Source organism: Manis pentadactyla, chromosome 3 (genome assembly GCF_030020395.1).
Source record: "Manis pentadactyla isolate mManPen7 chromosome 3, mManPen7.hap1, whole genome shotgun sequence".
Classification (NCBI taxonomy): domain Eukaryota; kingdom Metazoa; phylum Chordata; class Mammalia; order Pholidota; family Manidae; genus Manis; species Manis pentadactyla.
The window spans coordinates 209,110,682-209,136,875 of NC_080021.1; the positions used below are offsets into that span (position 1 = coordinate 209,110,682).

The following is a 26,194-nucleotide window of genomic DNA, read 5'->3' on the forward strand; positions in this document are numbered from 1 at the left end:
CCTTTTAGGGAGCATGCTGGATCTTCACACATTTTTAAGTGAATGTTTTGTATTAGAACAATTTCAGATTTACAGAATTATTGTGAAGATAGTACAGAGAGTTCCCAGTACACCTCACATCCAGTTCCCCTATTATTAACATCTTCCACTGTGTGGTGCATCTGTCACAATGGATGAACTAATATTGGTACATTATTATTAACTAAATCCCACCCGTCATTCAGATTTTCTCAGTCTTTCCCTGATGTCCTTTTCCTGTTCTAGGATCCCACCCAGGATCCCACCTTACATTAAGTCGTCATGTCCCTGTGAGGCCCCTCCTGGCTGTGACAGTTTCTCAGATTTCCCTCTTTTCTCATGATTAGACTGGGGTTGTGAGGGGTGTGTGGGGAGACCACCGAGGCAAAGGGCCATTTTCATCACTTCCCATCAAGGCTACACACTGTCCACATGCCTTATCACTTCTGATGTTGACCTTTATCCCCTGGATGAGGTGTTTCTCCATGGCAAAGCTACATTTAAAAAATAAACTTTTTCTATATTGTCCTTTTTGGGAGGAAGTTGCTATGCAGCCCACATCTAAGGAGTGGGGAGTTATGTTCCATCTCCTTGAGGGCAGAGTTTCCACATTAATTATATGGAATTCTTCTACACAGGAGATTTGTCTATTCTCCAGTTTTTTATGCATTTTTTTACACTGGGTCTTTTTTCCTTTTAGAAGTTCAAGAACACTACTAGTGTTTCTAGGAGCCTAGAAATATTCTATTTCAATTACCAAAATGCATGAAATCACATGGAGGGGAGGAATAAAGCCAATAATTATTCTTATTTTTTCTATGTTGAGACACATTAATAAAAGATTAGGGAAGTGCCCAAAACAGAAGAATTGACCATTATTTGCACTCAATTTATTCTTTATTTTTCTTCTGTCCAGTTTTTACACAGGTCATACTATGTAATTTTGCCTCTTGCCTTTTCCCACTTTTTACAAACATCGTATCAAAACCATTTCTCCTGTGTTGCCACACACACTTCATACCCATGGTTTTCAACAGCCTTCATGTGGCTCGCAGTGTCCTCACAACGTGCCGTCAAATTTAGCGCCATGCCTGGCACCCAGTGTTTAGAAATTATTTGTTAAATGAATGAGTATATGGCAAAGTAATCATCCTTTTGTTTTTTAAAATGTTGATTATTTCTGTTTTCTTGATTCTAAATAGTACTGAGATAAATAGATTATTTCCTTAGGATAATGTCCCAGAGTGGAATTACTGGGCCATTGGGACCAAAACTTTTCAAGATGCATGCACCAAGGCAGCCTCTCCCCCCTCTGCCCCTCTGAACCACTGGCAATTGTGCCAGGGTAATAATTTACAATTGATTAAAGAGTTTGTGGGGTGTTTTTTCCCCATCTTTTCCCCCTCCTCTCTCCCTCCCCTCCTGCCAAAAACGGGGGAAATTATCTGAGAAGGTGAAGATGTTCTTAGACAATCATATTAACATATTCCAACAATTGCAATTTGCAAAATAGTAATCACAACTCCCAGGATCGGGGAGGCATTAATCAAAGCTGCAGGTTTAATTCCAGTTTAAATATTGATGAAATGTGCTTCGGCAGCCTCACCCCGGCGGCGTGGCAGGGCCAGGGAAGCCAGAGAGGCGCAGGGGAGGTGGAGGGAGGGTTGGTGAGCAGCTGCCGGAGGGGAGGCATCTGTGATTCAAATTGGTGGCTGTGCAGCCAGGTAGAGAGTGAAAGGGGTAGTGAAGAGGGCTGTTAAGTCCATTGCTGTCAATTTGTAACGATCAGGGAGGGGCCCGAGGACTGGTTCAGCACAATAAACCCAGTTTGTCTGGTTTCAGGGGTTACCACTGAAGAGGTTGCAGCTGCACTGATTCGAATAGCCTGGAGACTTCAGAACTGTAATTATCAACCAGGCTGCTCGCTCGCGGTGTGGCAAAAGTGGGCTTCACCAGCGCTTAACTCCTTGTGTGCCGCCACTCTCCCCGCCCCCGGGCGTGGCAGCTCCTTGCGCATTCCCAGGCAGCCTCCCCAGGGGAAACCGAGGCCCCAGTGGCTGCTTAGGGCAGTCCTCAAAGGCCAGAGCGTGCCAGGCAGCAAGGTTTTTTCCTTAGGTCACATACAAAAAAATAGTGGGGATGGGGGCCGGAGGAGGCTAGTTCTCTGCTGACAGATCACCTTCTGGCACCGTAGCCTCTGCCCTGGGGTGGGAAGTCAGGCTTCTGAGTCCGATGACTCACTGGCTGTGGATGTGGGGCAAGGCTCACGCCCTCTGTAAATGGGGGTAATCGTCCCTACCCTACTGAGCTGTCACAAAGACTACCTGAAATCCCGTTTGTAAAGCACAGAGCGCATAGTAGGCTGTCAGTAAGCCTCCTTCATTCTGATCAGGGACCTGTTGCTGTCAGAGGAAGACGGGGGGATGGGTGGGGGTGGGGGAGGAGGGTGGCGGGGGTGGGGAGGTCTGTTTCCCAGCAGGGGCACCTGAGGGCAGGACTTCCATGGGCACACCCCCCATTTCAGCTCTCAGGGAGTCGCTTCATTCTCCAGCCACTGCCGTATGTCACCCAAGGGACAACCATCCTCCCATCCCTTAGGCAGGAGGCACTGGGTAAGGAGAAGAGGCAGAGCTCCTCCAGTGCCCTGAGGAGGCCGCTGAGGGAGGGGGTTGGGCTAGTTCTCGGGGACCCAGGGAGGGCCAGCCAGGAGGGGCGTCCCGAGGAGAAGGCTTAGCTGAGAGTCCTGGGGAATGGCGTGTGTGTACAACTCAGGGACCCTCCTCCTGGAAGACAACCCCAGAGAACTTCTCCCACGTGTCCATGAGGGGATGTGCTCCAGACCGTTCCTCCCAGCGTCACCACTGGTCACTGGAAGCGGACCAGGAGGATGGCTGGTGAGAGGTGGCAGAAGCCCACCCCGGAATATTAGCAGCAGTAAGAAGCAAGGAGCTAGATGTGCACGCAGCAACAGGAATAGGTCTTGAACACGTAGTGTTGAGTGAAAAAAGTAAGACACAGTGGAACTCAGCACAATGCCCTTTCTGTAAATTAAAACCACATTTGCACACAAAACAGAACATATTTTATAGAGCTACACGCATTTGAGGGGTGAATATCCACCGTTAGAGTGGGTCTTTGTCATGGTTGGGGGAGGGCTGGGTGTGGGTTTCGGGGATAAAGGGGAAAAATAAAAATAAAGTCCGACCGCAGAGAGGCCTGGCGCAGGGAAGGACAGGGGTGTGCTGTTGCCTGAAGGGTGAGTTTCACTCAACTCCATCTGAGGCTTGCAAAACAGCACGGGCTTCGCAGTCAGACAACCCTAGGCTCAAATTCCAGGCCTCTGGTGTACTACTCCTGTGGCTGTGGACAAGGCTCTCTAGGCCTGTTCATCTGTAGAGTGGAGGGCTTGCTGCGGTCACGAGGACTGAATTAAGGGAGGTAAATGCAGGTAGGGCCTATAAGAGCATCAGCTCCTCCTGAACGCAGCTCCTGGAAGGACCTAAGTATGCAGAGGGTGTCAGCTCCCTGAGGCCCTGAAGGGTCCAGACTGGAAAGCCCAGAAAGGGAACTCAGACCTGAACCCTCTGGCTTCTAGCACATCTGGCAAGCCTGGACCGGCTGCCCTGGGGTGCCAGGTGTGGATGTCAGACTAGGCAAGTGCGCGGGCAAGCTGCCCGTTGAGGGCCTGGCACAGCTGCCCACCTCTGAGTGGCCAAACAACCTCATGCCCATCTCCATCAGTGACATCCACCACCTGTAAACCCTTTTGCACTCAGTTCCCCAAGAGCAGGTATTCACAGGCAACTGAAGGATTTGGTTTTAGGGAAACAGCTGTTCCTTCCCAACATAGGACTAAAGAGACTGACCACAAAGGCCATCCCCCTGTGCTGAAATGCACCTGTCGGGAGACCTTGCCTGGAGGTCTCCCAGGGCAGGGATGGCCCAGTGAGCATGACCAGCAAATCCTCTTCCTTGCAGACGACGATGAGCATGAGTGGATCATCCGGACGTGTCGGAAAGGCTGGGATGAGATTGTAGGTCACAGACCCAAGCTGTGAACCCTGGAGTTGCATCCACCAGAGGTATCCTGCATCACTGGCACTCACTGGCCCAGGGCACAGGCTGTAGTTCCAGGACCTGAGTTTGGAATCAGGAATAAAGGCTTTCTGCAATCAGTGGTCCCAAGTGCACTTTCCTTAGGCTATTTCTTGGAGTGGGGCTTCTCATTCCACCTGCATCTAAATCACCTGGGCAAAATTGTGAATTAAATACTCCTGGACACACTCCTTAGACATGCTAATCAGAGTCTCAAGAGAATGGGGTCTAGAGATTTGCATTCCCAGGTATTTGTTATGCAAATGGAGCTTGAGAACCATCAAGCTTGTAATAATAGATGTCTAACTGAGCAACTAATGTGTGCAGACAAGTGCGTGTATTATCTCTGCACTCACAGCAGCCTTGTAAGAGTGGGCTCAACATCACCTTTTACAGATGGGAAACCAGATTCAGAGAGACTGAGTGACTTATCTAGGTCACACAGCATTTGAATCGAAGTCCCTCTGAGGACAATGTCCAGCTGTTTAGTTTTATTTTTTTACTATATGGAGTTGCCTTCCTTGCTGGTCTTTGTCTCACAGGCAGTAGGGTGGGATGTGCCTGGACGTACAGCTAGTATCTTCCTATAGGACCAGGAGTGATTAGTCAGGACTGCCTATCCCTCCTGGCAGTTCTCCCGTTTGAGCCTCATACCCTAAGCACAGAATCAGTGTGGTGCCATAGAAAGAGCATGACTTTGCATCACTGTGGATAAAATGAGAGTTCCTATGGCCAGAATTCTCACCTGGTCCTGGTTGGCTAGCTCACTGCACACCTGTGGGCAATACATGGCTGTTGACTCTATATAAAGAGCTCTGCCCAGTGCTCTGGGCACAACACGGTGGCATGGCTGCAAGGCTGCAGGAGAGCAGAGCAGAGGCTGGAGTGGTGGCAGCGCCAAGAAAAGAGGCCCAGAGGACAGCTGTGTGGGACGACTGTGCAGAAAGGTGCCCAGAGGCAGAGACAGGCTTGCTGCGTGCAGACTCACTCTGAGTGAACAGGATTTTAGTGACTGACCTGCCACCTGGAAGTAAAGTTGGCTATAACCCTTTCACCCCAAGAACGTTTTGCTGTCAATTTCTCCGGTCACATTGAATCCATAGTGAACTTGCCTGGGCTAAAACCCATTGGCAAGACAATCACACACACCTGGGTTCAAATCCCATCTCAACCACTGGTGGGATGTAACCTTGGGCAAGTTGCTTCACTTCTCTGAGCCTCAGATTCCTTATCTGTAAAATGGGTTTAATGGTGTTTAAAACAATAGGGTAGCTGTATGGATCAAATGACATAGTAGCAATACAGGAGCTGCACTTGGCAGGTACTCAGTATGTGCTTGCTTTAAGGAATACTTTGTTAGCTGTGCCTACAGAGTAATCATTCCCCAAAGTCACCCCCCAAGATTACATGTGTCAGCTGACAACCAGAAAAGGAAGCAGTGACATGTTCCAGGGCTACACTGGAGCCACAAGCATCCTGGATTTTTGCATAATTGTCCCTCCTTAGAGGCTGCTGAATGCTTAACCCTCTTATTTATCTCTGGCTCACAAAGCTGTCCAGGAGAAGTCAGGCCTGGGAGGGCTTTGCCAAGGTTGGCAGGGGCACGACACCAGCCCTCAAACTAGGGACCCAGAGTTGGCAAGCTGAGGCAAACGGGGAGTCAGAGGGAGGTCTGGGCCCATTCAGCTGCACCACAGAGAGGTCCCGGGGGCCACCTCCCCACCCCTTATCCCAAGGCAGCAGTCGCCTCGGTAGAATGATAGGGTTGAGCCAAACCAGGGGTTACCAAACTGTTTTGGAAACAGAAGGTACAGCTATGTAAAGAAACACACAGGCAAAATTAAAACTGTTTTTCAAAGCTATACATATATCTATATCAACATTTGATCAATGGAATGGGAGAGTAGAGGGGGAAGGGGCGGAGATGGGGGATGAAACAACTGAAAGAGAGGAGCCCTGCACACCCTGCGTGGAGGTTCACAGTAACTGCCAGGCCATGGGTGGGGGTGGCCTGCTGGGGACGCCTCTGCACCGCACAGGGCCACTTCACTCTTTTCCTTACCAGCTTTGGCTTGAACAAACAGTTCGGCAGCTAAAAGAAAATTTGGCAACCAGCAGAAAGGTGCTCTCTCTCACTCTCCTTGATTATATGGCGGCTCTGGAACCTCCAAGGCCAGTATGAAACCCAGCCTCGAGCAGAAGCTGGAGTCTTCTCCCTGCCACCCACTCCATGTTCCCTTCAATCCCCACAGCACGCTGGATGGATCCATCTGCTGCAGCATTTGCCAGGCTGAGAGCTCCTGGAGTGCAGAGTCATCAGCTGGGCCCTTCCCTGAGCCTGCAGAGCCAGACAGGGCCCCGCAGACAGCAGAGGACAGCAGCCTGCCTGATTCCCTGGGAAGCAGTACCAATTTTCCAGGAAGGGACATGGCACTGTCTAGCAGCTTGGATGCTCTGGGAGCCATTGGCCTGACCCCTTAACCAGACAGCAGGAAAGAAATGGAATCCCATCGAGTTCTGGATTTAAGTGCCAGCACTTCCACTTGCATTAACTTTATTTATTACACAAATAGGACATTTACAAAGCACAACATGAAAGGTATGTAACAAAACAGACATTGGTTTTACAAAAAAGTGCTTACAATTTTTTTTCCATGTGTGTTTTCCCCTTTTGTATTTAAATAAATAGTCATGATGGCCTGTGCTTTCCCAGGCTGCTCTAACAGACTAGTGGAGACATGTCTGAACTGCAACATGCTACGACCACATGATCCACGCAAGGAACAGACCCCAGGCAGGGGAGACTCAAGGCAGAGTGGGTACTGGGTGGCCCTGGGTAGAGTTCAGCTGGCCATTTACCACATGGTTGTGCTTGGGGCTCCAATCAACAGGAGCAAAAATGAAAGAAAATATTAGAGCTCCCAATCACCAGGGATCAGGCCCAAGTTGCTTCTTCAACATCAGCACCGGAAGAGGGCCGGTGCACCTTATTCACTGGATGAGTTCTGAACCGAGCTGCACTCACCACATTCGGAGTGGTGCCTTCTCTTTGCCCTGAGTCAGCTGGAACCATCTTTGGAAGGGACAGTAAGCAGTTTCCTTTCTTGCACTGCTCCCATGCCTAGCCCTCCTCCAGGTCCCAGAACAAGAATGGCAGATAGATTTTCATTTTAAGTGCCACCTTCAAGCATTGCGATTCTGAAACCTTATCCAGACTCAGTGAGATAGAGAGTGCTACAATTGACTAGTGATGCCTACCATGGGTATAAGAAGGGGCAGCAGATACATATGTACCATGAACTTGCTTCCCAGGCCTAGAGTCTCCTTCCAAAAGCAACGTATCAGGTTAACAGAAGCTGGAAGGAGGACTTGGGCTAAAACATGCCAACGAGCAGCCTCTAGTGGGAAATTCATCAGGACACCAAGTAATTCTAAAATTACAGGATAAGCTTGGGACAAATGGGCGTCCCCTGAAACATAAATCATGGTCTTGTATAGCCCGAGCCCTTTTGTTTGGGGTGAAGAGTTGCAGCAGGATAGGGTGGATGTGAGCACAGCTGTGTCTGGCCCTCATTCTCAGGAGTGGGTGGGGCTGGCTCTGGGCAGGGCTGGTGGGGAAGCCCAGAAGTCCCAGCTGGAATCCTGGGCATGGCACACTCACCTAGGCAGTGGACAGTCTCTCTATGCAGAGATGGGTCCTGAATGAAAAATCTGACTGCCACTTCCCTGGGCTTGGTTCCCCGGCTGCCCATACGTGGTCCACACCAAAGAGGACAGGGCCCAAGTACCCCATCAGGAGTCAATAAGCAGAAAATTGAGATCTCCCAATTCCACGTGCCCAAACATTCAGAAATGTCATCACACAGATCAAACTCCATCTCTGCTATGTCTCCTGTATATGTGCTGGATAGGTAGGCATAGGGAGTCCCTCAACATACCAAGTTTTCTCTTTCCTCTCCTTAAAATGGCAAATGCCTCTCCCAACTCAAAGTGCCACATTCTTCTCTTTGATCTCCAAACCAATGGGGGTCTTTGTCCTCCCCCACAACCCCTGCCCATCCCCCTACCTCTTGGTCTGGGCAGGCCTCCATCTCTGCCCTATTGGGCCTCTCAGAGTTGGTCAGCGTCTCTTCTCTCTCTGAATTAACATGACATAGCCAGACAGATGGAAATGATAAAATTAGAACATAGCTTTCCTTTGGGGACATCCCACAAACACTGTAGAGTTTTCCAGACAAAAGCAACAGAGTGGATAACATTGGGGGTTGTCGGCTATTCAGAATTCAGAGATGGTTCAGGAAGTAGTAAATAAAGGCCAATATGGGAGGACAGAAAACCTGTAAATTAGAAGGCTGTTGGCATCGCACCAATTCAATTTGGCCTTTTGCTATTGTAATTGGCTTAAGTTGAAGATGACTCCTGTTTAAACGGAAAAACGGGCTGTTGTTTTCGCCCTGATTCCAAATTTTAGGGAGCTCTGCCTTCTAAGAGGAGGACTACACGGTGCTCCTGGTGGGTTCTGGTTCTCTGCAGGAGGGGGGGCAGCCAGGCCCAGGGACCCAGCTGGTGGTGGCAGGTAGAATGGCAGACGAGGGGCAGATGCAGAGCAGGTGGGTCCCTGGCAACAGCTCGGACACTGGATGTCAGCGGCTGAGGGGCAGCTGGGGGGTGCCCATGGACAGATGCGGAAGTGATGGCAGCGTTAATACTGGAAAAGGATGACCTGCAAGAGGAGAGCGGGGAGGTGGCTGAGTGGGGGCCTGCCCCACCCGGCAGCCCCCCAGAGGTCCTCAAAGGCATGGAGAATGAGGGTGGCTCAGGGCCCAGATCTGGGTTCAAATCCTGGCTCTGTCACTTACTTGCTGTGAGACCTGGGGCAACTCACTTCACCTCTCTGAGCCTGTTTCCTCATCTGTAAAATGGGGATGACAAAACCTCTCTCTCAGAATGGGGAAGATTCAGTGAGAGCCCACATGCACGATTTCATGGAAGCCTCACCTCAACCCCACAAGGGCCCGCCATCATCTCCACCTCACAGGGTTGGGCTCACAGAGGAAAATCAGTGGCTGAAATCACGCAGCCAGGAAGAGGTGCCCCCAGCACGTGGGCCTGGCCCCTGGGCAAACTCTCCTCATTGTTAACACACCGCCTCTGCCTCTCCAAGGCCACTGTGACGGTAGTCCTCTATGCTTACTACACACCAGGTAATGGGCACTTACGCCTCACAAAACCCGGAGGCACGCGGCCGGACAGACCAGGAGCCTGCGCACAGTGGGTGAGCCGAAAGAGACGACACGCCCCTCTCCCCGGCCCTCTCCCGCCTGAAGCACCTGGCTGGCTGCTCGCGGCTACCGGCGCAGCTACTTCCCTGAAGCTCAGGTCAGGGGTCACCATGGCTGGGCAACGGGATGTGACTGCACAGCAAATGTCAGGAGATGTCAAGTGGCCCAGGGACATCAACTGGCCATGGCCATAGGAGCGGCCCATTTTATGATCAGGAATGTTAGTTGCCCAGATTGGGTCCCATGAGGAGGAGATGGAGGAGCCAGTGGTGGTGAGGTCCGCAGGAGTAATCATAACCATAACCAACATCTGCGGGGCGCTTCCTGTGTCCCCGGCACTGTGCTAGGCTGTTGACATACATTATCACTTGCACTCCCAGCAACGACCTTAGGTGGTGGAGCTATTATTGTCCCCACTTTGTGGGTGCAGGAATCGAGGCCCAGAGAAGCTCACTGTTTTCCCAGGTCTCAGAGTGAGAAGGGGACAGGGTAGGGATGCGGAGTCTGCCTCACCCCAGTTCACGCTGCGCAGCCTCGGCCACCCTCGGGCAATGCTCCTGGCCCCCGCGATGTCTGGTTTGGGGCTCTTACCAAGAGAAACTCTCTCAAGAGGGATGACTCTGGTAAGACCCTTCCCCTCCGTGGGCCTCAGTGACAGCTTGGCCCTGATTTCTCAGAAGACTTCCAAGCTCTGAAATTGTGGAGTCAGGGGATGTGACCAGTGAGAAACGTGGTTCTGGAAACTTCCAGGCCTGTGTGGCCAAGTGATCATGTGGCAGAGGCAGAGGGCGCTAGCCACGAATGCTGAGAGCGCTGGTCTTGATGGGTGGGTTCAGGGGCCTGCCCCAGGCGGCACTGAGCCTCTGCGGAGCTGGGCTGGCCCGAGCCGGGACGAGCTTGGCAGAAAGCCCATACAGTCTTGCACCGACCACACCCAGCCCACTAGGCCTGATGGCTTTGGCAAGACGTGGACAGAGAAGGTCCCCAGGAAGGAGCTGGCAGGAAGGCCTGGCAGTAAGAAGGCAGAAGGCCGTGAAGGAGTGAGGAGACATGTCTCTCTGCAAAGCTGCTGGATGTGAAACTGGGGACGTGGCCCAGCAAGAAAAAACTCTGGCTCAGAAGCCAAACCCAGGAAACCTACAGCCAAAGCTGCCAGACCCCAGACTGGCTCACCCTTCAGACTGAAGCAGACATAACCACAAGTTTAGCTGAACACCCAAGAGACAAGGGCTTGTCTCCAGGCGCTGAGCCCAGCCCTATGCACTTCCAAGCACTACCCCCTCCACCACCCTCCATGTGATTCCCAAGCCCCTGGCTCAAAGGTCCAGGCCTTTCATTACACGACCACTGTCAGCGTCCCTCACCTCCCTTGGGCCTCACCCATGGTCCTTCACACCCAAGCTCCTCCATGCCTCTGTGCTCTTCCCTCCACAAGGAATGCCCTCCTTCTCATCCCTCTTCTCTGTGAGAGCTCGTACTCTCTCTTCTGGGTCCCCGAAGGCCACATTCATTCCTCACCTCAACTTCCCCGTCACCCTGTGGTGGAGCCTCCCGCTCTAAGCTCCATGCCCCTGCAGGACAGGGACCATACCAAGCTCGCCTCTGCAGTCCCTGTGCAGGGTCTGACAGGACAAATGCTCTCCCCCCAGAGAGTGCAGCTCCAGGGCAGGAAGCCCTAGGATCGAGGCCAGCTGTCTGCACGCTCACTCTGTGAGCCCAGGTCAGGGACTGCTTACCTGAGCCCCAATTTCCGCAGGTACGAAATAGATCAATCATAATCCCCCTCCCAGGGAGGATGTGAGGGGTGAGGTCAGAGAGAGCACCATGTAAACTGTGAAGTGCTGCACAAAAGGCTGTGATCACAGACCTGTCTGGACATCAGAGCCTGACAGCCATGCAGCATCCTGGACAAGCGTGACCCCTCTCTGAGCCTCGGCTTCCTTATCTTTACCATGAGAATGGCCACTACCACACCTACAAAGTGGCTGGAAGGCATCAATCAGACAAGGAGGGTAAAGTGCCTGCTGTGAACAGTGGAGTTGCTCAGACAACAGCAGCTTTTACTGTGAGAATGACAATCTCAGAAGGGGACTTTCTGGGCCATGCTCACCCGCCATTGGGATTGGTGGGATTTTTCATTGAGTGCTACCATTTACTTAAACATGTACCTGTCCAATGGGGCTGTCCACACTATATACCTTCCCCCATGGTGCCCAGCACAGAGCCTGGCACACAGTAGGTGCTCAATCAAGAGGCAGAATAAGAAGGGCTTTCCTAGAGGAGTGGCCCCACCCGAGTGCCCATGAGAATCACATGGCTGGGAAGTACACTCCCAGGTCTCCACAACACACCTCCCCGGCAGACTCTAGGGGCGAGGCTGGGGAATCAGCATCTCTACAAGTTTCCCAGGTGCTTCTGGGACACATTAATACTGAATTCTGCTGGATTAGAGGGGCCCTTCCAGCTGGAAGGCCCTGGCCCCCGTTCCCTGGCCCAGCACACCTGCTGACTTCTGGGGCTCCCTGCATCTCTGAGGACCGCAACAGTGGTATTTCTAAAAGAGGCCTCCATTCAATAGAACTGGAAAATATAAAATAAAAGAGGTCTCCAGGCCCCCCACCACCCCAAGGCAAAGTCCACACTCCTCCTCCTGGCAGCCCCAAGGCCTCACCCCTACCCTGCTGCCCTGCCACACCCTGCACGGTTCTTCCCAAGCCTCCAAGCCTGTGTGCCAGCAACACTGAATTGTTCAGGGTTCCCTGAGAGCTGCGGTGGCTCCTGCCTTCCTCATAGGTGCTGATTCAGCATTCAGGCCTGTGCTCAGACGATGCCTTCCTCCAGGAAGTCTCCTTGTACTTCTCCTGAGCTGCTGCACCCCCCACTCCCAGTTCCCTTGGCTGCCCATCACAGTTTGATCACACTGTGTTGTAACTGTTCGGGTGTGTCTCCCCCTCCAGATAGTGGCCTCCTCAGGCCAAGAACCATGCTTTCCTTATCTCTGTGCTCCTGGCAACTGACTCAGGGTCAAGGAACACAGTCAGGACACAGCAAATGTCAGCTGAGTAAGTGAATGAACAAATGCACAGGTTCTCTCCAAGCTCACTCTGTGCTCCTGGCAACCGACTCCCCTTTAGAAGCTCCCCTTCTAAAATGAGGTGTTGACCTCGGGTTGTGGCTTTCAAGGCTAACTGAGAGATGTCAAGGAGCTGAAAGGGAGGTGGGGGCCCTAGTCCTTCTGCAGTTTCCCCAAGAGCAGCTCCATCGTCATTCATCTGCATTATGGGTTATGGAAAAAAATAGAGAAAGGGTTCCAGTGCTTAAAAACAAAGCTTTCAAGTGCTGTGCTGGGTGAAGTCAAAGCATGTTCAGTTCTAATGATTGAGGGTTCCACAAAGGAGGCCCTGCCAGTTGGCCAAGGTCACCTGCTGACCTGCTATCCTAGAGCCCCACCAGCTCAGCATATTCACTCTCAACAGCCAGGAATAAAAGGAGGATGTGGGAGGAACCAGTGAGACAGCAGAAGGCAGGGTGTGTGATATAAGCCTTCCCTGGAATGGCACAGTTTGAGCAAAGTGACTAAACTCACAAATTTGAAAAAGAGAAGGCCAGTCGTTGGTAGGGGGCTGCAAAGAGGTCTTTGGAGTGGCCAGGCACATAGAATGCACTGGCTCAAGTGACTCCTTGGGGGCACAATGAGGGCCTGTGTATGCTGAACAGAGAGGGTCTGCCACACAGGGACATGGGACCCACTCAGTGACAAGGAATGCTGCCAGGACCCCATCCCTGGCAGATGGTTCTGACCCGCCACACCCGATCTGCCTCCATTTACCTTCTCACCCCGGTTGGAGAGTGGCCCATCCATATCGGCTTTGAGGTGGACGGGGGGCGCGGTGTAAGGCAGCCGGCAGTGCACCTGCCCGCACTGTACCTGACCTGTGGACAAGAGTTTGCCTTGGAGCCCATCCCCCAGCCTGCATGCAGGATCCCACAGGCCCCATGCTCCATAGGCTGGAGCCCCGGGACCACTTTCACATCTGCCACCTAAAGGCCGAGTGGCTCTGATCAAATTTCAATAGGGTTGGTTGCAATGCTTTGTGCAAAAGTCCTTATAGTCTATAAGGTGTCATATGGTAACTGTCCAGATTACTGATAAATAAATGCTCATAAATGAATATGTACTGACCATCTCCTACATGCAAGGCTGTACCCCATCTATCAGGATCCTCCCTCAGTGCCTTGTACCTTCTGAGCTCCCAGGTATCACCAAGGCATTACCCAGTACCTCCCAGAGGATCTGCACTCATGTCACCTTCTTCACAGTGCTCTCCCCGACCACTCTATTTCAAATTGCAGCCAACACCAGAACTCTACCCCGACCCTCCCTGTCCTCCTTCCCAGTTTTATTTTTCCTCCTGAGCACTTACCATCATCTGACTTACTGTATACTTTCTTTTATTTGATATTATCTGTCTCTGCCAACTAGAATGCAAGCTCCAATTTGGGCAGGAATTTTTGTCTGTTTTCTAGATTCTAATCTTTGTGGATTTCCAGTACCTGGAACAAGGCATGGCATCTCGTAGGTACTCTTTAAATATTTGTTGAATAGATCTCTGTACCCTATTCCAAAAATGTGGGGAAAGTCCATTCTTATGTCTGACCCAACTCTCTCATGCTTTATCCTCTTACCACTCCTGTGGAGAACTCCTCTCTCTCCCCTATATATCATCCTCTTTAGTCACGGGGGAAAAAGCCCTGTACAAAGACTTACCATTAATATGCAACTTGGGACAAGTCATTGTCTTTCTGAGCTACAGTTCCCTCATCTGTAGAATAAAGTGGTTAAGGTTGGGAATTCTTCACCTGGGATGTTCTAGGAGTCCACGGATAGCCTGAGATTACATGGCAAACCATGTGTGTCTGTGCATTTTTCTGGAGTCTGGTTTCAAGCTCTAAAGATTCAGGAAATTCAAGGGTCCTGTGACTTTAGTCAACTGCAAAACAAACTGCTGAGCTGGCCTTCAGTTAGTTGTGCAGCAAAAGGCAGCAAGTCCAGATAACCTTAACACCTCTTGCCCCAAGCTGGGTTCCACTCAAGGGGAAGAGGAAAAGGCACCTCAACTCTTTCTAGGCAACAAAGACAGATCAGGCTTGGTCAACAGAGTAGGTGGGAGGAGTCCTGGCAGGGCTCTGGGGGCCATGGCCCCAGTCCCAAGGGGGTCACCTAGAGCCCTTAGCAACTCCACAGCAAGAGCCCACTGGTAGCTCAGACTCCTCGTGCCTAGAGTACCTTCATCCTTGGTGCCTTTAACATGAACTAGCTGTTCCACAGGCTCTGTGCAGCCTGAACATAAGTCATTGTTTAGAAAAGAAAGAGAGAAAAAGTCCCTCCTACTGAGCAGATGGTTCAGAAACAGAACAGTACAAAGAGACAGTTTCCCACTGGCAGCCTGGGATGGTGGGCATGACTCCTTGCTGTGCTGACCAGAACCACCAGCATAAGAGTGGCTAATACTACCCAGCACTTACTAATGCTGGAGACTTCAAGTCCACAACCTCATCTGGTGCTCATGACACTGCTTTGAGATAAGATTTTCTTACTGTCCTCATTTTTACAGATGAGGAGACTGGTAGTCAGGGAAGCTAAGAGGCTTGCCCAATGTCACACAGCTAGTAAGTGGCAGGAACGGGATCTGAAGCCCAACAGTGTGACACCAAAGCCCACACTCATTTGTTAAGGAAAACTGGCTCCCACTAACATACTGTGGACTCTTGGTTTCCTCACCTGTACAATGGGATCTTGATCTCTGAGGTTTAGAAACATGGTTAGTAAAGTGTCTGGCACGTGGCAGGGACTCAGAAAAACAGCAGTGCTCTCCCTGACCTCCCTTCTCTTTCTCTTTCACTTGGAGCCAGAGAAGGAAAGATTTGTGTTTGTGGGTATGTTATGACCACTTCTATTTTTCTGGTCACACCCAGCTTTAGGAAACAATCAATGGAAACAATCTCAAAGGGAAAGAAAATCTGTGATAATCATCTATTCAGTGGCAGATTCGCTGAATGCTCATCCCCCAGAAATCTACAAGGCTCTGCCTTCTCTCCTCCAGGTTCCTGCTCAAAGGTCACTCCACCAAGACCCCACGGGCGTACTTCCCTTCCTCCTTTAGTAGTTTATCGTCTCTCCACCCACGTCCCACACTGGAATGTGAGCCCCAGGAGCACAAAGCCTTTGGTCTATTGTGTTCTCCATTTGTATCCAAGTGCTGAAGACACACAGGAGGCACTCAAAAATTATTTACTGAATACATGAGTGTATTCTCACAACCCTGTGAGGTAGGTATTATTAAGGTCCCAGACAGGGGAGGAAACTGAGATTCAAGGAAGTTAGTTGATTTGTCCTTGGCCTCACAGCCCTGGGGACACCTGCCATATCTGCCATCTTCTGCAACCCCAACGCACCCATGCCACAATACTTTCTGGGCTTAAGGCCTGCCTACATTCAGTTCGTCTGCTGCTGCGCACTTGTCTCCCCACTCCTTGTGTCTCCTATCCGTCCTCCCAGACTCAGCTTGCTGGGAGAGGACATCTCCAGGCACTCCCACAGGGCACCTTCCTTAAAGCATCGCAATTAAAACCACATGCTCATTTATCTGATTGTTGTTCCAAGTTGTGCCTCCCACCAGAATGCTGGCTCCACCAGGGCAAGAACTTTAGCCACCTTGTTCTTTCATAGTCGCCGGGCCCTGGTACAGAGTGGGTGCTTGGAAAATATTTTTTGAATAGCTGAATGGCTTGAGTCTAAGAGTCCCGCCCCTGCTGAGGTAGAGACGGGGAACTTAACCCCTCTCCCCAGCCCTAAGCCCGAAGGACCACTTACTCTCAATGTAGCCGTGCAGAGTGACCATACGCGCCCGCTCGGGGCTGCTGAACGGGGAGTAGTGGATGTCGTCGGACAGGGCAGAAGGGAGGCGGGACGGCGGCGCCCCGGAGGGCGGCACAGGATGTTGCGGTGTGTGCTTTTTATGTCGCGCCCGGCAGTTTTGAAACCACACCTGGAACGACAGCCTCAGCAGCTTCAGCCTCGCGCAGAAGATCGGACGCGCCGCCGGGGTACCCCAAGCGAGACTGCCTCGTAGCCGCCGGGAGAAGGGAGGCCACGTGCTCCCGGACCAGCAGCTCTGCAGCCGGCTGCTCAGTCTAGGGCCCGCCCCCAGACCCCCGGGCCCCGCCCCAGACCAGAAGGCCCCGCCCTCCCGCGGCCCCACCTGGATGACCCTCCGGCTGAGGCCCGTCATGTCCGCAAGCTTCTGCAGCGTCTGCGCGTCGGGGTTGTTGTCCTGCGCGAACTGCGCCTGCATAACCTGCCGGGCGCCGCAGGGCGGTGAAGCAGGGGCGCGCGGGTCTCCGAGGCCCCGGCCCAATCAGAGGCTCCAGTCCGGAAGCCACGCCCCAAGCGGCTACAGCCCAGCCCGGCCCCCAGCGGGTCCGGGCGAGGGGCAGGGCCAAAAGGCCCTCTAGGCCACGCCCACTCAGAGGCCCCGCCCAATCCCGGCCTTTCGCGGCCTGCCCGGGTACCTGCAACTGCTCTGCGGTGAAGGACGTCCGCGCGCGCTTGGCCGGCTTGGGCTGACTGTCCTGTTCGGAGGGCACTGCACCCTCCAGCGTGAGGCCGTTCCCTGGGGGCGACAGAAGTGGCTGACCACGCATCCCCATCTCTTCTAGTGGCATCCTGGAAAGGTCGGGGGTAGGGGGAGCTGGTCCCTGTAAGGGTCAGGAACGGAGCTGGCTGGGAGCAGGGATCCCACGGTCCTAGTCCCTGAGCTGGGTCTTTGGGGAAGGGGCTTTCACTTTTGAGCATCTGCTTGTACCAGACGCTCCTCTTTCGGTATGGCCTTAATGTCTCACAGCCCAAAGAACATGCCACATTATCCTCGTTTTACAGGAGGAAACTGAGGCTCAGAGAGAAGCCCCTGCCCTTAGTAGTCTGACAGCTGGCTGACTAGCGCCCCAAACTGAGCTCCCTCCTGGCTAAACTGGGGGAAATCAAAGGCTGGTGGGCATAGGGTGCAAGCAGGTGATTACGGAAGTTATCCTCATTTTGTCAAAACGATGGAAACAAAGGTTAGGAGGATGTTACACCAAGGTGTTAGCAGTGGTTACTTCCAAGGAATGTGATTATGGGGACTCTACTTTCAATATTTCTGTAACTTTTGAGGCTTTTACAACAATCACATGTCACCTTATTTCTCCAAAGTTTAATTTTGTTAGCTGGAGTATATGTTAGCTACTCTCTTTCCACTTATATTACTTTTACAATTACACTAAATATGTTCCCATTTTATTTATTAATATCTTGTTTATCTAAATACAAAAGTAATACATGCTCCTTATCAAAAACTCAGAATATTCAGATAAGCACAAAGAAGAAACTAAATCACCCATAATTCCACCGCTATTCACAATATGTTGATTTTTCTTTAATTAGAAAATAAAGTTGAGGGGAAAAAAAACACTCCAAACTACAGAAAAAATCTGGTAAGATATATACACTAAAATATGAGAGGTGGTGGCCTTTAGGGTCATCTTTATTTTCTTCTTTTTGCTTAACCATCTTTGCTTAATTTTCATAAGGGATGTGTGTTTTTAAGTTTAGAAAGTAAAACAGTAGTCAAAACTTAGGGCTGGTCAGTAAAGGAGATATGAAGCCCCAAGCCTTCAAGGTTCCCTGCATGATAGGAGTTTGGGATCAGGCCTGGCTCTGAGAGCTAGAGTGTAAATGTCAAGGCTGTGGCTGGGGGTGTTCTGGTTAGTCCTGGTGCAGAAGGAGCCTGGGGTCACTGATGAGCCATGGGTAAAGGGAAGCTCTGATTCCTGGGATTCCATCCCAGCTCCACTGCTGGCTCGCCCACCACTACAGTTAACTAACTAGCACCCTAGCTTCACTTGCTCCCCACCTAGGCCCGCTTAGCCCCCACCCTAGCAGGAAAAAGTGATGGCCTTGGTATGGCCATGGCCAGGAACACCGTGGAGATTCCTGACTAGTCTCCAGGCTGGAAATGAGGCACGGTGGTTCATACATCCTGTCCAGAACGAGACAGACACCTTGTATATTAATGTCCCCTGGGAGAGCTGGCAGGACAAGGATTTGTGCCTGTTTTTTTCAATGGGAAATGAAACTCTCATATAGGCAGGCAGCCACGTCCAAGCAGCCTCCCCTGCTTAGTGAGGTCTGATTAAGAGGCCCTGGAGCTAGGGAATGGGGTGGTATGGTATGGTGGTTAAGGGCCTGGGTTTTGGAGTCAGACAGACCTACTAGTATGTAACCTTTGGCAAGTCACATACTACAGATAACTCTGCCTGCTTCCTAACCTGTGAAATGGAGATACACCAGCTACTTCCTAGGGCTCTTCTAAGGATTACATAAAACAATCTACCCTATGGAGAAGTTAGCTTCCACAGACCCAAAAAGGGGAATTCCAGAACGGATCCCTGCGGCTTCCCACATTCCAGCCTCCACACCCCCTTCCAGCCCCCAACCCACCTGTGACTTGGCCCTCACAATCCCTGGAAGACCTGGACCCTGTCCCTGGGCCTCTGTCTTGGGGAATCACAGTATCAGAGCCAGAAGAGATTTAGGGACCATTTTAGTCCACCATCCGTCTTGCACAGATAGGGAGAGTGAGGCCCAAGGAAGAAAGGAAACTTCCTATGTCCCCACACATGCCGGAAGGAAAATTGGAGCTCAGGTCTCCAGACTCAAATGCCTTTCTCCCTGCAGGCCAGGATGAAACCCCCAACCCCAAGCCTTTGGCTTGGAGCTGTTATGATGGGAGTTGGGAGAATAGGGTCCTGTCATCTCTTCAGGATTGGCCCATGCTTGGTTCCAGGCAGCTACAGCGGATGGGCCCTCAGGCCAACCAGAGCAGTCTGAAGGTGGGGCGGGCTACCCCAGTATGAGAAGCATCTCTAGAGCTCACTGAGTGCGTCCTGGCCTTATAACACATGGATTCATCTATCTTTGAGAAGGTGTCCTATTACAGCCCCATCTTACAGGTATAGCTGCAGAGAGGGGCAGTGACTTCTGACTCCCAAGCCACTGGTGGAGCCAGAAGTGCGTGCTCTGTGCACAGCCCCCACTACTCTGCGTCCAGATGATAAAGGCAACACCTGTCCCTTCCTGGAGTGCTGGGTTTGCGGTGGCAGGGGGTGGGGGTCTGGTGGGTGGACGTGGGAGAGGGCTGGGGGCAGAGGTATGGCAAGTTGCTGGGTGGGGCGGTTGGGTACCGTTCTCGGCGGCCCGCTTGAGGTTCTCAATCATGGTGTCGTAGTGGATGCGGCAAAGCACCTTCTCTTCCACCAGGCCAAACTCCTCACCCGTGGACAGCTGGCGTTTACATGAAAAGCAGGCGAAACAGGCCAGATGGTAGGCGTTGCCGCGTGCCCGCCGCACCCAGTCACTGGCGTAGATCTGCCGGCCACACCGCGCACACTTGGTCCCAAATCGGCTGCAGGACATCACGACAAAAAGGGGGTGGCGAGGTTCAGACAGGCCACTCCTCCCCTCCAAATCCCAGTGGCCAGCCAGTGCCCAGGCTCCTGGCCTCAGGACTCTTCCTAGCCCACGAATTTCCCATTGCCTGGATCCACCCTACTCTCACCTCCCTGCAGACAAGTCCCACCTAGAAGGTGAGCTGGTGGGTGGTTTTTATTTTATTCTGGGTGCTTTTCTGAGTTTTTCTAATTTTCTACAATGATCACTTACATTTGTAAATAACATTAATCTGCTCATTAAAATATATTGTGTTAGGGAAAATACAACAATACTAGGTGAATTTTTTAGCACTTAACCACGTGCCCAGCTAGATTCTAAATGTTTTATATTTATTCATTTTGGAGATGTGGAAAATGGGGACCAAAGAAGTAAAGAAATTTGCACAAGGTCACACAGCTTGCAAGGATAGAAACCCGGGATGAATGAACTGTACCCCAGCTGTAGAGAAGCTGCAAGTTTCTTGGAAGTAAAGACAGATATGAACTCACTGGCTTTGTGACCCTGAGCAAACTGTTTAGCCCCTCTGAGTTCTCAGTTTCCTCACCCTGAGCTGAACGAGATGACAACAGGAATGACCACTCTTATTTGCTTAAATAAGTATCCACTAGTCTCAGACTCGGGGGGAGCTCTGTGAAATTCTAAAAGTCAATCTAAAAAAGATTTTTTAAAAGCCCCCTCTCTGTAAACCGTCCTAGATTCTGCTGCGTCCCCCTCTCCCTCCCACATTATAGTCCAGCCCTTTGCATGTGGCTGCCTTCTCCACCAGCCTGGGAGCCCGTCCCGGAAGCTGTAGAGTCTCGTATGCCTGTCCCAGACTTCAGCCCAAGGCCTTACCCCTGAGCACCAAGGAAGGTTTGTTCTTTAAGTGGATGTTCTTTAAGAGACTCACCCAGTGACCCTGTCCCAACCCTCTGAGCCTCAGTTTCCTCTGGTGCACAGTCTGTTTCAGAGAACGGTGCGACCACTCATCTAGGCCCCCAGACTGAGAAACCTAAAGCTACACCCCTCACTCTCCTCAACCCTGCGTCCAGCCAACCATCAGGTGCTGTTGGCTCCTAAATAGCTCTGGGACCCCGTGTGCCCCTCACCATTGCCACTGCTGCCCGCCTTGTCCAGGCTCCCCTCCTGCACCCCTCACTGCCAGTCTCTGACCTGGCCTCTCTCTTTCCAGTGCCACCCCTGCCAACCGATTCTCCATATAGTGACTGCAGCGCGGCTTCCCACATGCATGATGAATCCTGTCCTGCTCTGCTGAGAATCCTTTGGTGTCTCCAATTTACCCTCAGGATCTGGTTCAAATCCTTAGAGTTTACACAGCCCAGCAGACCGTATCATCTCAGACTCATCTGCCCCTAATCGTCCTCAAGATCCCCCACCACACATCCACACGTAAGTCCCAGTTAGCCACAAAGGTCCATCCCAGGTCTTTATGGCCCCCTTGGAAGCACTTTCCAGTCCCGGCCTTTGCACAGGCTATTCACTCCTCCTACACGCCCTCCCTCTCTGCAGCAATCACACCGGTGTGTAAATGCCAGATCCCCTGCTCTCCCTTCCAGCCCTGGCACTCCTGGGAGAGGGCCCAGGAGATTCGCCTCTGTATCCCTAGGGCCTGCACACTTCCACCCAAAAGAACATTCAGAAATGCCTGTGTGTTGAGGAACCAACCCAGCAAATTCTCTCTGATCACAGCCTCGCCTGCCTTGGCAAATGCAACTGTCAGTTGAATAAACGGTCTTGGGTTGAACTGAGTGCGGGAGCGCTGAGCCCAGGCCAGGGCTCCCACAAGTCACTGTCTCGGACCAGGGGCTCAAGGGGACACAGTCGCTGGCGGCGAGGTTGGCCCAGGCCAGGTTATGCACCTTTGCCGGGTCAACCGCCCGACCTCGGAAACTCGGTTTCTCCGAGGGACAGTCTGGTACAGCCCGTGGTCTCTGTTCCCAATCCTTCTATAAATGGGAGAAGAAACCTTTGCCTATCCCAGACTACTCCTTTTGTGGGGCCAACCCCGGGTTCCGCTGATCCGCTGGAAGTAGCGGGATTGGGAGCACTTTCTAGCCTCCGAGAGGAGGGAGCGCCCAGCCGCGTGGAGTCAGGCCTGAGGTCTCAGGTCTCTGGGTGCAACACCTTCATTGCACCCCCTCAGTTTCTCCGAAACTGCGTGAGGTGGACACTCTGTCACCCATTTTGCACACGTGGAATCAGAGGTTCAGAACGGGCAAGTGACTTGCCCAAGACCACAAAGAACGTGGAGCCGGGGATGAGGTCCGCTACGGAATGCAAAAAGGACCTAGAGAACCTGCGGAAGCAGCCAGACCGGAGATGAGAAGAGCTGGATCCTGTCTACGAATAGGAGGGACCTGGTCTGACCCCGTCGCGTCCCCACCCCAAGCCGCGTGTCCTGGCAACTCGCGTGCGTAGGACCTGGGTCCCGCGGATTTGGGCAGGCGGGGAGTGCGTTCCCGGAGAGCGGGAAGAGCCCGCCAAGGGAAGGTCCCGGCAGCAGAGGCCAGGCAAGAGACGCTGCGTCTCCCGCCCTTGGTCTCCGTGCGCCGCCGGCGCTGCGCTGTGCCCGAGGGTAGGATCCCGGGTCCTCCAGCTTGGCTGTGCGGGATTCCTTGTTCTCCGCCATTTACGCGTGCACGACACCTTGCGCACCCCTTATCTTCCCGCTCCCTGATTCCGCTATCCCCGGGTGCGCTCTGCGCCTACAATGGCTGCTCGCAGGGCGCCATCCTCTTTGCTCCGCGGCTAGCGCCGCCAAGGCTCTCTCAGCAGCTTCCTCCCTCTCCGCATGTCACCCCAAATGCCAAGAACTGTCCCCAACCCTAGGATCTTCCCGTGCTCTCCGAGGCTACGCCCAGTCCACGAAATCATCCACGAGCTGGATTCCTGGGTGGGAGTGGGGAGTCTTTATGCAGTTTAGAAGGCGTTGCAGGCCGTCCTGAAGCGTGTCCGCCACCCAGGGCAGGGATCGGTGGCACAAACAAGGGGCACAGGGAGGCTCACAGTTGAAAGCTCGGACAAACCGACAAACTCCTTCCCAGGCGGGCTGCGAGGCCCTAACTACCGGATTCCGGAAGCAGCGAAATCGACCGCGGAGACAACGAAACTTCAAGAAAGGAGTATTTGCCAGTTGCGAAGGGAGTGTCACAGGGATCGGGGGGGCGCGGCTACTGACCCTGCCACCCCCAGCACAGGCTCGCGGGTCCCTGGGCCCCGCGCACATCGTGGGGCAAGGGCGCAAAGGACAGAGGGGTGTTGGGGATGGAGAGGTGTCCGACACATACTGCGCTTCCTGGCAACTGCTGAAAGGAGTAGGGTGGGTAGCTTGCACCTCCTTGCCCTCTATCCCCTGCGCAGGAAGCAGAGATATCTGGGTACTCGCGGTTGTGGGAAAGGAGCTTGTGCGCCTTTGACCAAGTCAGTTTCCCCTAGGGACCGATAGGCACTCGGTAATTCGTTCTTGAATAAATGAGCCTCAACGAAAGAGCCCATCCGAATTTCACTGTGATCCGTTCTCCCATTATTAGGCTACCCGTGTTTTGCATGAAAGAACCGAAGCTCAGAGTGGGAAGGTCAATGTCGGCTGCGAAGCTAATGAACCACGGCGCTGAAACCAGACCAGAGTTCACTCGTTTTACGTTCAGGACGCTCACTTGATGGCCTTAGAGGGATTCTTTGAGACAAACAAGGGAGTCGGTGGTGGAGCCCTTCCTATCCCTTCTGCTGCCGTCCCTTCTAGGCAAACCCTTAGGAGAAGCCAGAGAAAAACAGAACCAGCAATTAAGAGGTTAAAACGCCCCGCGCCTCGGAGGTCTTGGCCCGAGGCCCCTCCTCCGATCTCCTCTCTCCGCTCCCGCAACATCTGTCCCCCAACAGCTGGCAGCCGCTGGGCTGCTCCGTGCCGCGGTGGGGGGCCGCTTCCCAGCTCTGAGCCTCCCTGGGGACCCTCGCTCTGGGGGAGGGGTGGGGTTCTCCCGCTGGAGCCCGTGGTCGGAGTTTGGGCTCTAGGAACAAGGCTGGAGAAGGCTGGGGGGCTTGCCTGAAGTGACGTTGCCCACACTGGGGGCTGGAACTTCAGCTGGCAGCCCTGTGGCCCAGCCCAGGGCACTCTCTGAACCCCACCTCCATAAAGGCCAGGAGCACTAGTTAACACTTTACTCCCCTTGGCCATGGTCAAGAGGAAGAGGGCCAGGGACTACAGTGACCTGATCAGGGCAAAGTTGATTGAGTCAAGGCATCTGAGGAGGTCACTCCTGCCCTACTGATCCCAGGGCCCACCCAAGGAGAGTCACACAGCAGAGCACACACTCAAACTGGGCAGGAATCTTCGTGCTAGCAGAGAGGGGTCTTTGCTGCTTCACAGGCCCCCTTCTTGAGAGAAGGGCTGTTGACATATCTCACCTACAGAAGAAGAGTATTGAATGTTTAGACAGAGGGATAGCAGAGTCGGGTAGCCATGGGGCTTATCCAGTTTCTACCACTATTAGCCGTGTGACCTCACCTCTCAGGGCCCCAGTTTCCCACTCCTATCATGTGGGGATTGTGAGAGTATCATAATCATAGGGTGGACCTGAGGATTCAATGAGATAAAGCAAGGAAAGGGTTAACACAGTTCCTGGCTTATAGTCTGATGACCAGTGTCCTCACCCCTGCCCAGCCCCTCTTCCATTCTCTTCTCTCTGGCTGTGACCTGAGTTGGTCTCTTTCCATTATCCCAGGACACCAGTCTCCCCAGTAATACAATGAGCATGATGCTCCAGGAGGCCGAGGGAGCCAGAGGGCTGCTGCAGATGGGTCCATGCCCTGACTGGGGGCGGCAGCTGCAGGCTGGTGGGCGGAAGGAAGCTGTCTGAGGTTGTGGTTGCTGCGGACAGTGAAGATATGAATGCCCCACAAAGGGACACTATTTTGTTCCCCAGGATTTTTCTTCACTTCTTAGAAGAAAATATAAAGAAGAATGGTCTTAACAAAAAAAGGTGAAGATACTAAAGCAATATATTTCTGGTGGTAATTTTTTCCAGCTAGGTCAGGGAGTGAGGTAAGGTGGAATCTGGCTAAACCCACAGGGCTGATGAGGTCCCTGTTTGGAGGGAGAGTTGGAGAGACTGAGGCAGAGACGTCCAGCCAGCAACCTTACCCAGGGCACAGAACCAGTGGAAAAGCCATCCCTCCCAACCACCCAAATGAGCTAGGGGCAGCACGGGACCTGGGACTCCCCCCATGCTCTGCAGCCTCCCTCTCTGGTGAGCTTCGAGAGCCTTCCTAACCTCTAACTTCTGGAGCCACCAAGCCAGTTCTACCAAGGGGGACAGAAGGAGGGTCTATAGGATGGTGTCAAGGAGGGGCGAGATGGAGGATGGAAACAAGGGAAACCCATCCCTGAGCTATAAGACCAGAGGCCAGAGGGCTGTGGGAGCCCCCAAGCCCCCTCCTTCATGGGGTCTTTGTCCCGCCTTCCCTCAGTGTTGTGAGAGCTTGGCCTCTCTGTGGGCAGAGTGCTCCAGTACATGTCCCACCAGACCCTTGACCCTGGAATTCAGGAAACAGAGGGCCAGAAAATCTCAGCACATGGCCCTTTCTGAGCCCCAGCTCTTGAGAGGGAAACACCGCCTCCCACGCCACTCACTACTCATGCTTTCTCCAGGAACGTCGCCCTTACAGCAGCCACCCAGAGCTCTGGCCTGCTGCTCAGAACACACAATAGTCCCCGCCTGGCGCTCCACTGGCTTGTTCTTTCCCTTTTTGTGGGTTTTATTATTTTTGTTACAGGTGGGGCTACCAAGGATGGGCTGTGCCTGCAGGGTGACCTGACTCCAGGAGGAGTGATCAGAGGAGCCACAGTTCTTCCCGCCACCTGGGGAAAGGGAACTTTTATTCCCTCCATTTTCTTAAATGAAAATCTGTTTTAGTTTTGCTGTTGGGACTCTTCTCACTGGGGAAGGATTGGTGCTCAGGATCTGCAGCCCAGAAATGGCCCAGCCCCTTGCCTCCAGGCAGGCCCTGCTCCTCAAACTGCCTGAGAAAAAGCCACCAGAGGATTGTACCCAGCAACCCCATGCCAATGGTGACAATGGTGATAACGAGGCACATGCAGGACCTGCAAATTAGGGAGCCTCTACTGAGCCTTCCTCCGTTCACGGGCCTCCTGGGCAGCTCAGAGAGACAACCCTGGAAGTAGGGCACTGAGGGCAGAGGAACACATTGGTTTGTTCAGGGTCACACAGTGATTCAATGTTGACCTGACAGA

General features: G+C 52.7%; 2 protein-coding genes across 10 annotated transcripts in view; one reads left to right on the top strand and one right to left on the bottom strand.

The window, feature by feature from the left end:
* Positions 1 to 4,124, top strand: part of MORN5 (MORN repeat containing 5) — a 27,798-nt gene extending 23,674 nt beyond the window's left edge. For both annotated transcript variants that reach the window (XM_036915396.2, XM_036915394.2), the window contains one exon: positions 3,997 to 4,124. In XM_036915396.2, the coding sequence (XP_036771291.1) occupies positions 3,997 to 4,076 (80 nt within the window). In that variant the 3' untranslated portion in view covers positions 4,077 to 4,124. The remainder of the gene's footprint in view (positions 1 to 3,996) is intronic.
* LHX6 (LIM homeobox 6) overlaps positions 4,059 to 26,194 on the bottom strand; it is a 27,079-nt gene continuing 4,943 nt past the window's right edge. For 2 of the 8 annotated variants that reach the window (XM_036915430.2, XM_036915429.2), the window contains exons 5-11: positions 19,677 to 19,897; positions 16,968 to 17,068; positions 16,658 to 16,753; positions 16,270 to 16,444; positions 13,225 to 13,328; positions 8,973 to 9,025; positions 6,657 to 8,836 (exon numbers count right to left, since the gene is read on the bottom strand). In XM_036915430.2, the coding sequence (XP_036771325.1) occupies positions 8,581 to 8,836; positions 8,973 to 9,025; positions 13,225 to 13,328; positions 16,270 to 16,444; positions 16,658 to 16,753; positions 16,968 to 17,068; positions 19,677 to 19,897 (1,006 nt within the window). In that variant the 3' untranslated portion in view covers positions 6,657 to 8,580. The other 6 variants (XM_036915433.2, XM_036915437.2, XM_036915438.2 and 3 more) reach the window with 4 other exon arrangements.